This window comes from Pantherophis guttatus, chromosome 11, assembly GCF_059756535.1.
Source record: "Pantherophis guttatus breed Tessera chromosome 11, ASM5975653v1, whole genome shotgun sequence".
Classification (NCBI taxonomy): Eukaryota; Metazoa; Chordata; class Lepidosauria; order Squamata; family Colubridae; genus Pantherophis; species Pantherophis guttatus.
Window position 1 is genome coordinate 26480538 of NC_142073.1, and position 14704 is coordinate 26495241.

Sequence of the window (14704 nt, forward strand, 5' to 3'; positions counted from 1 at the left end):
GTTTGCCCATAATTACACAGACTGCCCCACTTGGGTACAAGCAAGGGTAGTAGCTATAACGGGGCCAAAGTCATACCAGGTGGAACTTGAGGATGGCAGGGTATGAAGAAGACATATTGACCAACTCCAAAATAGACTAGGGGAGACCTGGTTAAGGCAACCCGAAAAATCCACCATCCAACAAGACCAGAATCCCGGGAGGCCATTAAGTGAGCCTCTGCCCCAAGGAACAGACAAAACAACAAGCGGAAACCCGTACAATAAAAAACTGTCCCTAGCTCCAAACCACACAGAGATCCTAGACTCAAACCTGAGGGAGGACCGCAAACACTTATCTGAGGAACCAGGAGTCCAGCAACGAGATCCAGGAACCAAAGGAGGGGCCGGGGCGGAGTCCTCCACGCCCATGGGAGTGTTCCAGGAGGTTCCTTCTGAGAATTCAGGAGCGGCAGCAGTCCTGACTGCACAGGCCGCCGCTGCTGGAACAAGTGAACTACACAGGTATGGTCATGCCCTGAAGCGCCCCGCCTACCTTGTGACTACATTGCCTAATTATAAATGTGATTAGTTGTGCTCTAACAAGAGGGGAGGGTTACGTACGGACGTACGGAGCACCCATTTGCATGCCTGCCACTGATTGGCTAATCTAGCGGCGGGAAAAATAAACTGCTGTCAGTGGCCAGCAAGACTGCCGGGCTCTTTAAAAAGAGAGCCCCGGCAGTCTGCCTCTCTTGCTCCTGATAGCGCCTAGAAATAAAGTGCTGAACGGACCACGGAGTTCTGCCTCTTCTATTCGCACCCCCCTATCTAACACTTTTTTTCTTTCTCTCTGTCTGTCTTACATATGTGATTATGGGCAGCTCACAAAGTTAATACACGCACACACACAAAAGCAAACACTAATCAAAACCATACAACAAAAGCCATTACAAACATTAAAAGAAATGAAAAACTATTTAAACATAACAACCATAATTTGAAAAAGTGCAATCCAGCCTGCTAAAGATGTTATCACTTAGCAGGATCCATGCTACCACAACCTCAAGCAAGATGGTAAAGCCAAGTCTTTGGTCCCTTCTAAAGGCGAGAAGGGAAGGTAGAAATATTCTTTAAATAAGTCAGATGGCTGAAAGCAACATCATGGCATTGCAATGCCAGCCTTACCTCTTTTCTAGGCGCATCACACTATTAGCCATACATACACAAACACCAATGGAGCAGAGTTTGCCATGCAATGCTGGCACCTGGTGTTTGCCATTTAGAAGCGAGCAGACACAGATGCATCTCCCCTTTCTCTTTGGGAGACCCTCTTCACCCCATTCAACCTCTTCCTCTAAGCTCGTCCACTCTTCCTTCATATATTTGCTTGCAACTGGATCCCCATTGATCCTCTCTACCACAAATAATTTCACTTTTGAAATCAGTCCATATTCATTTATCATTCAAACATTCTTGACTGGATCTCTTGTTTTACAGAGCCACCGATCGACTGTTACAACCAAGTGGTATCACCACAGTACGCAACTAAACCACTCCAAAATACCCTAAGTAAATCTAAAGACTCAAAAGAAAAAAATTAAGGATAATTTACAACATACAGTGCAACTATGAAACACTAACTAGCACTCAGAAGACATGATAAAAACTCCTTAATTTAACCCTCCAAAGCACTTACAACCATTGCAAAATTTGCACACATATACAACCACACACACACACCCCACAGTCACTTGATTGCTACTAGAGCACTTGGCAATTACTTTGCAGTTTTGACCAGTTGCCAAGTGCCCCTCGACCAAGCCCATTACCATCTGCAATCTCCCTGCGGGCTTCCCCAGAAAGTCAGTGGTTTCCACCTGGGTTTCAGCAGAGAGGATTGGGCCTGGGCCTCCCCCAACCCCTTGAGGCACCCCACACTCCTTACTTTACCACACAGCCTCTAGTGCCAGAAGGGCTGGGATTACAGTCATTGAGCAAAGCAGTCATATGATGTCTCACTTAACTTTGCTCAATAACCAAGATTCTGGTCCCAATTGTGGCAGTGAGTCAAGGACTATCTCTACATCTATCCACAAATATCTTAAACCAGGGTAGCCATATAAATCAAAAATAAGTAAATAATAAAACACGTATTAAGGACAGAAATTAAATCAGTTTATCACAATACACTGTTATTTTATAAAATAACAACGAGAGATCCATAAGCTATATTGAAATAACCACCTAAAATTTTACTGGAGTGAATCCCTAAAAACTCTTTCATATTTAAAGGGAAAAGTGTGGACGAACACACGAACAATCCAGCTGGGGAGGGCCAGTGTAGGAAAGAGAGTCTGGAAGAGTCTCTCAAGGGTGGATGGCAAGGTTCTACCCCCAGGATTGAAAGGAGGGAACCACCCCACCTTCAGGGTGCTCTCCAGGTTAGCCAAAGCCAAATATGGCTCTGCTGGATGAAGATGATGAAGCTTCCAAATGATCAAAAAACGTTCCTCGGTTGGCTTGAAGTTCACCTGCTGTTCTTGACATGGACTCCCACAGAGCTGAATTCAATCACTTTCGTTTGAGGGTCCAGACTCATCCCTCCTGGTCCTCGCAAGTCCGAATTGCGCCTGTTTGCAGTGATGTAATCAGAGTCTTCCAGCTCAAAGTGGCAATATGGCAGGAGACTCTTCCCTTTCACAGCAACAACGGGGCCCTCCTCATCTAGCTTCAGATTAGGCATACTGGAAAGAAACAAGACCGTATGAGGAGTGAATGCAAAACAAGGGTTCCAAGGCTTACTTGCTTTGCATTGACACTCTCTTCGCCTGTCCCTTCATCACCAGGTGCCCAGAGAGAGATGAAAGAGCAGCAGGCATAAATAGAGGTCATGTCTGCTTAAAATAACATTCTCAAATATTTTTCTAGTTGAATCATCTGGTTTGAAGGTTTGGTGAGCTTGAATTTTCTCAATTTTCAGTCAATCACTGTGCCACTAGCAAGTGTCAATCACTTGGTCACTAGCAAGAGAAGAAAGAAGGTGGCAGGGGAGCTCGGACATTTGAGATGAGAATGCACAATTACATATCATAGCAGCTTGAGATGCTGCTATGATATGAAAAGCCAAAGGCAAAACTGACATCTACTGTAGTTCAAACATCAAAATGGTACAGTTTTAATATCAGCAAATTTTCAGATGACACCAAGATGGGAGGAAATTGAGAACACTTTGGAAGATAGACTCAAGATTCAGAAGGATCATTACCGACTTGATCACTGAGCCATATCCAGCAAGATGCAGTTCAGGGGTGAGAAAAGTCAGGTGCTGCGCTTAGGCAGGAAAAACCAAATGCATAGGTATAGAATGGGCAGTACCTGGTTCAACAGTATTAACTGTGAGGGGATCTAGGAGTTTGAGTGGATCACCACTTAAGTATTGTGAGATATAAAACCCAAATATTTTAATCCCCACAATTCATAAACAAGCCAGCAATGTGCTGCAGCTGCCAAAACAGCCAATGCAGTCCTAAATTACATCAACAGAGCACAAGATCATGAGGATAGAATTGTTTTATACTGCACTGGTGACCCCACCCTTGGAATACTGCATCCAATTCTGGCCATCACACCACACAATGATGTTGAAGCCTTAGAAAGTGTGCAGAGAAGAGCAACCAAGATGATTAGGGGACTATGATGAACAGTTACAGGAACTGTTAGTGGCTAGTCTAGTGAAGAGAAGGACCAGGGGAGACATGATAGCAGTATTCCATTATTTGAGGGGCTGCCACAGAGAGGAAGAGGTCAAGCTATTTTCCAAAGCACCTGAAGGCCAGACAAGGAATAATGGATGGAAACTGATCAAGGAGAGATTCAACCTAGAAATGAGGAGGAACTTTCTGACAGTGAGAACAATCAACCAATGGAACAGAAGTTGCCTTCAGAAGTTGTGGGAGCTTCGTCACTGGAAGTTTTCAAGAAGAGACTGGACTGCCATCTGTCAGAAATGGTGTAGGTTCTGCTTGGGTGGGGGGTTGGATAGATGACCTACAAGGTCCCTTCCAATTCTGTTAATCTGTTAAGAATAGTGCTATCAAAGAGAAGGATCAGAAGGGACATGATAATTGTCTTCCAGTACTTTTATTTATTTATTAAACATGTATGCTGTCTATCTATCTATCTATCTATCTATCTATCTAACTATCTTTTGTGCTGCTCATCTTCCCTGTAAGGTGACTCTAACCATAATCCTAACTTGAGGGGCTGTCAACAAAGAAGAGGGGATTGACTTAATCTCCAAAGCACCAGAGGGAAGAAATAGAAGTAATTAGTATAAGCTTGTCAAAGAGACATACAACCTAAAAGAAAGGAGAAATTTTCTGGCAGTAATCAGTGGAATAGCTTGCCTCCTGGGGCTATGTGTGCTCCATTGCTGGAGGTTTTCAAAAATAGACTGGACAACCATTTGACTGGGATGGCATGAGACTTGGCCTTGTGGGACGGTTGGACTAGAAGACCTTTGAGATCCCTTCTAGCCTTATGATTCTGTAGAATTTTAAAAAACATATAACATGATTAAATTGACTATTTTTTGATATAAAGACAGAAGTAGATTCTACACTTGTCCTGTACAGCTGGTCAGTTAGTACCGATAAACAAACTTGGTTACTGCTTTTGCGTGCTGAGGTTTTTTTCCCCAGACTTTATGGAACCTGACAAACTAGAATTTATGCAAGGCAGGGTATTCCTTGTGACTCTCTGTGGAAGCAAAAGTTGGACATTAAAGAAGTAAAAAGGAAGATATTAGTGCTTTTGGAGTTTGGTGTTGGGGAGAGTCCCAAGAGGACTCTGGACAGCCCAGAACACAAATCAATGGATCATTGACCAAATTAACCCAGAGTTCTCACTTGAGGCAAGTATGTCCAGGCTCAAATTATCCTTCTTTGGACCCATTATGCAAAACCCCAGCTCTCTTCTTCTGAAGAAGGCTCTGATGCCGAGAAGGGTGGCAGGAAAGAGAAGAAAAATGTGAAGCAGTAAGGTGGAAGGACTCGGTTACAGTGAACTGCTGGGAGAATTGAAAGAAAAGGTCATGGAGAAAATCTCTCTATGTAGTTGCTAGAAGTAGAAAATTATTTGACAGCACATAATCAGAAAGGTAACAGAGAGAAGTATACTTTTAGATTTGCCAGATTTTGTTAATGTAATCTTAGAATAAACTACAGTTAGTTCTCTGGGTGTGCTTCTTGTCTGGACTACCATGCAATGCTGGCAAGTGGAAAGAGGAAGATGCAGGCTCCATTTCATAAACTTCTAGATCCAAAGGAGCAGAATGGTTTGGCACCTTACCTGTTGAACTCAGACTGCAACATTCTGAGAAGATTGCAATTTTAAAGGACAGAAAATTGAGGCTGAGGACAGATGAGCCAAAGATGGAGAGAAAGGAGACTGAAGAGGAAGCAACCACAGCAGATGAAGCCAAGGCCAATTTTGTATTTAGTACATTCAAGATCAAATGTTTCTTGGGAGGATTTAGCAGGTCCATGTTGAAGGCACTGGGATAGGTATTCTTATTTTTAAAGATTGTACAGCTTGATACAGAGGAATTACTATGCAACTCCCAGAAGCCGAACGATGACAGTAGTCATAAGGATGAGTAACTCAGATGCTGGGAATGACCTCTTTCAAGAAGAGGATTGGAAAACCAGCTTTCACAGGCTCTTGTTCTTTAATGCTGCACTGATCAGGTGATATGGGGGAAAATATCAGAAGGGGCAATTCTAGCTAGGGAGGGGGATCAAGAACGTCATCTGGAATGTTACTGAGAATCCCGGAGGATATGGAGACTGTGACTGTAATCCCGGATCTCACCCACAGAAGTGGAAACAAGGAGCTGAGGCTGCTCTTCTGTTCTCTCCATTTGAACCATTACTACTAGAGAACAAGGAAGAGGCAGAAGGAATTACAGAAAGACCTAATATATATTAGTGTCACCTGTGAAAATCAAAATGAGTCCACTGAGGGAAGGTGTCAAAAAGGGGACCTGTAACTGTGTCATGTCAGGGACTGAGACTTGAGATGCCAAACAGTTTGGATCATTGCCTGAACCAGTGATCCTAGCTTGGGATGCTTGACCATTATGCCCTTCAAGAGTAAAGTGTTGACACCAAAATAGGTTGCAACTTTCCTACAAGATAAAATAAGTACCAGAAAGAAGCTTCAGTGGGTTATCTCTTCCTTCCACAAACAGCAATCTCCTGAAGAGCATTTTATAACATCCAGCCAAATTTCCGCACAAAATGCATTGCAACCAAAAGAGAACACAAACCAAGGATGGATATGAGAAAGATAACACAGACACTGAAGTTTTAAAAATCAAGCTTGGAGAGGTTACTGATAAAATCAAAAGGGAACTGTGGAAAGTCATTATAGTGAGAACTTCCCACCAAAATATGGAGTAACAGAATGTTCTGGAATGTTTCTCTGCAGAGGAACAAAGCCAAGCATGTGATGATGCAACTGGTGTTTTTTTTTCTTTTTTCCAAATTGCAGCCAGTTTTGGGAAATGCTGAGTTGAGTAAGGCCATCCCCAGCAACCTGGCTAAGAATTCCTCCTATTTGGGTTTTAACTCTACTGTATTTTAACCTCCTTGGAGAACCTTTAACATTTCTGAGTTAACTTTTTCATCCCCACAGCAACCTTAAGGCATAGAATCCATTCGATTTTTGTCAGCCATGAAGCCCAACCAACTTCTAACGTTCAAAATGTTGGCACGAAACATGCTAACCTGTAGACCTGCTCTGAGTAATTTGGTTGCTCCATATTCACTCCAGCAACAAAAGGGTAAAGAATTTGGTCTGTTCCATATAATGCTCCAAAAGTTTGGTTTAAATAATGGGAATCCATTTTCTCAAGGTGAGATGCCACCTTTTGCCCTTTGAGTCCTCTCTCACAATACATTCAGAGGGGACTCAACATGGCAGTAATAACCACCAGGGCAAAAGGACAGAATTGTGGTGGGAAAGCTGCACCTTCTTGGCTAAGATTTAACCCATTTTACTATAAAACATGCCCACCATGGCTGGATAAGATGGTTTCTTACCTGCAGAGTAGCCGACCCTCAAACTCTCCTATTTCCTGGGGAGAGAATTTCACTTGGAGGGACTGAGATTTCCCAGGAGGGATCTTCCCACTGCTGGGCTCCATGAAGAATGGAGGGCGGGTGACCACTGGGAAAACGTAGGAAGAGAAACTCTCCAGCAGGCTTCCCAGCTGGCTGAACGGCCGGCTAGGCTGGGCCTTGATGGAAGCAGTTGATGCTCTAGATGGGTCCCCTGGCGAAAGGAACAGTTTATTAACACATATGTCTGCAAGTACTTAGTTTCTTCAGACTGACCTTCTGTTTGCTTCCCAAAAAGGCTCCCTCCAGAAATTCCCAGACTGTAGGATAATAAATTGAGGAAATCCGCTCACTTTAAAATGAATCATATATTGAGAGACTCATCTACTGAAAGAAGCATTTTCTAGTTTAAACTCACAGCAAACTACATCCCCTGCAACTGATATTCCAGAGCTGGTTTCCCCCGTTTCAGTGTCCTACAGAGTTTTGATTCTGCTCCAGAACATCCATACCACAAGTGTCAAACTCACAGCCCGTGGACCAGATGCGTCATGTGCTGGCTCCACCCCCACCCGGTTTAGCAAAAGGGAAAAAAATCCTGATACGTCATGTGATGCCATGAGTTTGATACCTCTGACCTAGACAACAAAGTCATAGCTGAGAATTCTGGAAACTGAAGTCCAAATTTGCGATAGCCTCTTCAGAGACTGTTGTAAGGCACAAAGGATGGTGGAAGACAATGCATAAACCAAAACAAAAAACCTGCAGCAAAGTTCTTGAGATCCTTGCAACAGGTGATTGTTAGGGAAGGAAGAGCAAGAGGAAAAGGGGCAGAGAAAGCTGTACCTTCTGGGCTTGTTGACAAAGGTTCAGTAGCAAAGTTGACAGCCTTCCCACCTTCTTCCATGACTACTTTCCAGGAATACTCCAGCTGCACATTCCCCACGTTGGACAGTTCCACCCTGAGAGGGCAACAGAGCAGGGAGAAAATGAAGGCTTTGCTCAGAGCTGGGATATATGAGAAAGGAGATCCAAAGGAGGTGGCTTAGTGAGGGCTGAAGGATCAAAGTCAGATGCAAAGAGGATGTAGGTGAAGGACAGGCAGAGTCTTCTTGATCATAATATTTTATTTGATCTCATCTTACTCACATGAACACCCTTGTTTGGAAAAGCAACGTGTCTCTGAAGTGCACAGCATCCGCATCCATTTTATACTGGGCAAAGTCAACGTTGGCACTCACTCGAAGCATCAGTTCCTGGCTACCCTCCTCCACAGTTATATGAGCAGGTTCTGGATCAGTCTCTATCACCTGCCCCAAAAGCAGAAGGGTCAGAAGCAGTCCAGAAGGCTTGGTGCCCATCATCAGAGCTGCAGGCTGAAGTCTCTTGTTTGGCGGCTGCTCCAAGACAAGTGGGAAGAGGAGGTGGCCACGAAGAGCAACCACCAGGAAAGTCCTACAAAGGCTGTGCTGTCTGTGCCTGTGATGCAATTGCCTCAGGAGCGCCAGTGAAGAAGGAGGTGGAGCAGGGCTGGCTCTCCTTTCTTCCTTTCATTCTATAGTACCTATGCTTAGCCTGTCATGTCTGGATGGTCATTAGATATGGTAGTAAGGGGGCACAGAAATCATCAGGATTTTTGCAGCAGCAGCAGCAGCAACCCAGATACGGTACTTTACATCCATGAAATCAGAGGTGCTGAATGTGCTGAAGATGGCACTGAAGACAGTGGATACCCAATGCCTTCCCAGTGATGGCCATATAGGAAGGGCGGTTGGCACAACTCTTAGATTCTGGTTTCTTACCTTCTTTTTTGCTGGACGTATACTTGTGATGCCTTTTGACACATCCACCCATTTGACAGTATGCAAGCGATCATCCCAGTCTGGGACCTGGTCAGCAGAGCACTGGAAGGCAATTCTGGACACCTTGCACCTGAGAAGCTGCTCCCTGAGGGTGATGGGCAGGCTGGGCTTCAAAGCCAGAGTGATGTTTTTAGTGCATCTTGCATGGAGATGGCCAACCTGAAGAGAAGTGTATTCAAACATTTGAGACAGACAAAATTCTGAGAATCAAGGAAACATTTATCAGCATTCATGGGCTCTGGGCCATTTCACAGATACCTCCACCTATTTTTCTTGGCAACAATCTGAAACAATCTGCCTTCGCACTTCTGAAAAGCTTCCTTATCTAGGAAGAGCTACCAAGCTGTACTTGAAAAACAAACAATCTCTCTGGAAAAGTCAAGTAACTGCTGAGTGACATGACAAAAAGCCTGTTAAATCAGGAATGGGTGTATGGAACCCCAGAATCTCATTTGTGCCTCCCTCCCAGTGGATGGGACCAAAATGTTCTGCTCCATGTTTTAACTATTGTGTGTGTGGGGGGGAGGGGGAACAGGGTCTGGCTTCCCCTCCCTTCAGAGGCAACTCCCTCCCCAAATAGGCCCCCCATGATGCCACAGACCCCTCTGAAGACCTAACATGGGAAGTCCAAGGCCTGCCAAAGTTAGGAATCACTGGAGGGGTACCAGCCTACCTGTGGGGAGAACTGGCAAGGGCCCACAGCAGGCCATTCAAATCTCATCACGTCCAACTTGCTGTGATTTGTTATTGTGAATGCAGCCTGATACAGTTTCCCAATGTGGCAATCTCCAAACTGGATGTGATCCATTCTCACTGCTGCCGGAGAAGAGGGCAAGCGGTCAGCACACACACACACACACCCAGCAGCTACACCTGGAGCCCTTCCTAGTGAGACCAAGTGAGGTGGAAGGAGGCTCCACAGGCTCTGCTGGCCTTGCCTCGCCCTCAAATTGCGCATCCCCCACCCTTCCTGTGAAGGACGGCATCCGAGGATTCGACTGGAAGTGTCGCAGTGAGACAGTCGGGGAATTAGTGGGCTCTGATCAGCTCCGCAAAAACCCAGACTGACAAACTGCCGCCAAGGGGTCTTCAGACCGAAACCGTCCTGTAGGGACGGGGATGAAGGAGAGGTACCTCAGAAGACCAAAAAGAACAGGCAAGTTCCTCGAAGGTCAGAGGAAACTCTCTACGACTCGGCGGCGGGGGGTGGCAGCCATTGCGGTTGTCACGAAGCTGGGGCAACCAGACTAAACATTGAGCAAGAGCGGTGAATGGAATGGAGTTTTTTGAAGCTGGGTGAGTGACAGCCAACTCACAGGTGAAACAACAATAAGAAAAAAATCTTTAAATCTGAAGACCCCTAGCGAAAAAATGGCAGCTAATGAGCATGGGGGGAAGAAAAGAGGATGTTGAAGCATAATTTAAAAGGGACAAAATCCCGAATAGAAAATTAACTTTTGAACAAAACTATTTGGAAAATAATTTGGAAAAATTTAAAAACTAGAGAAATCACCCCCAGATTGATTAAAGGATTGGAAAGAAATAAATAAATCCTTTTTTTCCTTTCTTTTTTGAATTTTAAGAAAAACAAAAGAGAATGGACAATAAGCCCTGTAATAAAAGTCTTGTATAAGCAAAAGAAAAAAGGAAAAAAGAAGTGAAAAGATTTGAAAAACTGGACAAAGTTGCAGATTTCATGGATGGGAAGAGTGGCAGTAATAAAAATGAATAACTTGCCCAAAATGTTATTCCTTTTCCAGACTATTCCGATAAAAATGGGGATTTTTTTTTTTTGACTGATTAAATAGATTAACTACAAAATTTATTTGGCAAGGAAAGAAGCCTAGAATTAGGTTAAAAGATACCAGAGAGAGAGGAGGAGCCGCCCTCCCAGATTGGGAGACCTACTATCAAGCAGCAGGATTAGTTTGGATAAAGGAATGGATGGAATTGGAAAATAAAAGGCTGCTAACATTAGAAGGACATGATCTAACTATAGGGTGGCACTCATATTTGTGGGGAGGAAAACAAAATATTTATGGATACTTTAGAAGGCACACAATTAGGAATGCTTTACTAATAATTTGGAATAAAATTAAAAAACAGCATTATGTACAAATCCCATCTTGAATTTCCCCAGAGGAAATTTTAACATCCAAATTTAGTAGACTGGACAAAATTAATTAGGTATAGAGACATAATAACTAAGAGGGGAATATTAAAAACTAGAAACGAATTGGAACTGGACTTAGGAAGAGAAGTGCAATGGTGGACATATCTGCAGATAAATTCAAAGTACACAGAGGATATAAAAAAATATCAAGTTCGAATAGAAGAAACAGAATTAGATAAAATCATACTAGGGAATGATCGAAAACTAATAAGTAGACTATACAAGTTTCTAATTTGATATAAAATGGAAGAGGAAACGGTGAAAGACACGATGATCAAATAGGCACAAAACTTTAACCATGTGATAGAAATAGAGAAGTGGGAGAGGATGTGGAAAACGAACATGAAACTAACAATTGCGATACAAGGAAAACCAGATGAAAATGTTTTATAGATGGCACCTCCCACCGGCCAGAATTGCGAAAATGTTCCCTACCAACTCCCCGAAATGTTGGAAGTGCAAGACTGGCTACGGAACATACTATCATCAAAGAAAGAAGAATCAAAGTATTATAAGATTTGGAGTAGATGGTATGAATGGTTGAAACATAAGGAAATAAGTTAAATGAATGAAGAAAGGAGGGGGAAAATGTGTATGATCTTTTGTTAGTAAAGAAGAAATGATATAAAGTAGAAAATGAACGTCAAATAAGTATATACTTAAATATTTGTAAATATTGATGTATAGAAAGAGTAGACCGCTGTGTATAGCTGAAAGAAAAGTGATATTTTTCTTTTTTGTGTTACTTTTTGTTGTATGTGTATGTTTGATTTTTAATGTGTTTTTAATGTGTTTAAAATAAAAAACTTTTTAAAATTTAAAAAAGAGCTGTTTAAATTCGGGCTGGACTATAAAACTGATTTGGTATTTTTAAAGCTAAAAAGAAAAAGAGAAGCGAGTTAAGATAGTTAATGTAGATTGAAACAAAATGGATACTTGTTAGATAACCAGAAATTGTGGATTGCAGAGAGACACCTTCAGGAGCAAAAAGGAACATTGCAACTTGCTCTTTGTTTTGGAAAATTGTGAACTTTACAGATAACAGCCGTGAGAACTTTTGGGGAGGATTCCTTTGTCTGCAAGCAGCTTGACTTTGGGAAAAAAAAGGAAGACAATTGAACTTTTAAAATTGGAATAATACTAACTCAAAAAGAATAAAATGGCACAGGAAATTAGAGAAATGATTAAATCGATGTACTTGTCATGAAAAATGGAAATAAGAGAAATAACTACTGCTGCATGGGGAATTAAAATCTGAGGACATAAAAATTGAGATAGAGCATACGCAAGCTGACAAGGAAATAAAGACTGAGAAACAAGACACAGAAGCTGAAAATAAAGAAGATAAAGACAATGTGATTAAATATGAAAAAGTAACTGAACATGTGGATAGTAATAATAAAAAGGAGGTTTTTAGAGATTACATTGGGATTAACAATGAAAAAAATAGAGAGGATGGAAAGAGACAAATGAGGAAAGAAGGCTGGAACAGAAAGAATATAAAGAACTTAAATGATTACACTGGGATTTACAGTGAAAAGATAAAAAAGAGAGAAAAAGAGTGGAAAACAACAGGAAATATAGGGCAAAATAGAAGAATCTAGGACTTTGAAATACAGAATGATAATACTGGACTAAACAGTGGGCTAAACAGTGGTGAAATTAAAAAAAGAGAAAAGAGAGGGGGAACCAGGGATGAAATGCTCCCGGTGTGGACTGAATTGCCCGATCTGATGGAGTGATGGAGGCGGGTGGTTTGAAGAACCGGTAGCAAAAATCCCTGTCTCCCCCCCACCCCCATGCCCAGCTGAGCCGTGTGATCATCAGAAGCTTTTTTTCTTTTAAATGGCTCTGACGATCCCAGCTGAGTTGCCTGATCGTCAGAAGTTTTTTTAAAAACCCTCTGCCGATCAGGCAACTCAGCTTGGATCGTCAGAGCCATTTAAAAGAAAAAAATTGTCAGAGCCATTTAAAGGAAAAAAAGTTTTTTTCTTTTAAATGCCTCTGACGATCCCTTTTGAAGAGCCTTTTGAAAGCATTTTTTTTACAACCTCTTAGCCGAAGAGGTTGTAGAAAAAATGGTTTTAAAAATAATGTTTAAAAAATTGGCCACGCCCACCCAGTCACATTACCCACCACCACCACCAAGCCATGCCCACAGAACTGGTAGTAACAAATTTTAGATTTCACCACTGGGGGGGAACAATGGGAAATATAGGGCAAAACAGGAGAGATCAAGATTTTAAAGCACGGGAAAAAAGGGGAAAGAAAAAGGTAAAAATAAAAATGAAAAGAGAGAAAAGGAGAAAGAAATGAAAGAGGAATATGATGTATATATCTAGAACTGAAATATGAATTGTAGTAAGAAATAATGGTAAATCATATGATGGTGAAAATGAAATGAATAATAATTGGAATATTATCATTTGTATTTTTGAAATCTAGATAATGATGAGGTTTTTTTAGAAATATGAATAAGTTTAAATTGTAATAATTGAAATACTTTTAATGGTTTATGGTGGTGTGTGTAGAAATGATTAAGTGACGATTTAGAACAATACATGGGAAAAGCTATATGATTAGAGGATAACAGCTAGAATATTTTTAAATTTAACTAAAGAAATTGTAATAAATGAAATATTTTTAATTGCATATCGTGGTGAAAGTAGAAATGATTAAGATGTGGTTTGGAGGATCATATGGGAAAAATTAATTGATGTATGAAAATGGAACTAATCCACGTTTATATTCTTTTTTTTTCTTGTTTGAATATATAAATAAAAAAGATATTTACACAATTAATTGATTTATATTAAAATGTTAGACTGTATTATTTAAGGAAATGTATGTTATAAAATAAGTGGGTTTACTATTCTTATAAGAATTGAACAACTGTAACACCACAAAATTAATTAATCTGATGATGGATACAAAAACAGATTTATTTTATTTATTTGATTTGATTTGATTTCTATACCGCCCTACTCCCGAAGGACTCAGGGTGGTGCACAGCCAAACAATAAAACACATACATACAAAATTTAAAAGTAGAATAAAATCAAATTAAATAATTTTGGCCCCGACAAATTTAAAACCCCAAACTATTTAAAACCAATTTTAAAATTGAATGTATAAAATACTAAAAGATATTTAAAAATTAAAAATCTTTTATAAAAGAGGGAGAAAATTAGGCCAGGCCCGCCTGGTGAAATAATAAGGTCTTTAAAGCGCGGCGGAAGGTGCGCAGATCCGGGATCCTCCGTATCTCTGGGGGTAGAAGATGACAATGAGAAGGGGTTTAATATGGAATAGAAGGGAAAAATGGAATTTGGTTAAAATTAGAGATGAAAATAAAGGGTAATATTGGTAAAAAATAGGTGAAAATAAATACTATGGCAAAAAGGAGGTATAGAAATTGTAATTTTAGTTGAAAGGACTAAAAACTGTTTAAATTTGTTAACCGGCCAAATACTCTGTTCAGCAAAAATACATTGCATGTTTGTGTGTGTGTATGTGTAAAAAATAAAAAACAACTTTTTATAAAAAAAAAAAAGACGGCATCCGATTCG

At 41.1% G+C, this 14704-nt stretch overlaps 1 protein-coding gene across 6 annotated transcripts in view; it reads right to left on the bottom strand.

Moving 5' to 3' along the window:
• HYDIN (HYDIN axonemal central pair apparatus protein) overlaps nucleotides 1-14704 on the bottom strand; it is a 416706-nt gene that overhangs the window by 30898 nt on the left and 371104 nt on the right. For all 6 annotated transcript variants that reach the window (XM_087877179.1, XM_087877178.1, XM_034425679.3 and 3 more), the window contains 6 exons: nucleotides 9636-9778; nucleotides 8903-9121; nucleotides 8250-8410; nucleotides 7947-8062; nucleotides 7083-7314; nucleotides 2511-2723 (listed from right to left, as the gene is read on the bottom strand). In XM_087877179.1, the coding sequence (XP_087733305.1) occupies nucleotides 2511-2723; nucleotides 7083-7314; nucleotides 7947-8062; nucleotides 8250-8410; nucleotides 8903-9121; nucleotides 9636-9778 (1084 nt within the window). The remainder of the gene's footprint in view (nucleotides 1-2510; nucleotides 2724-7082; nucleotides 7315-7946; nucleotides 8063-8249; nucleotides 8411-8902; nucleotides 9122-9635; nucleotides 9779-14704) is intronic.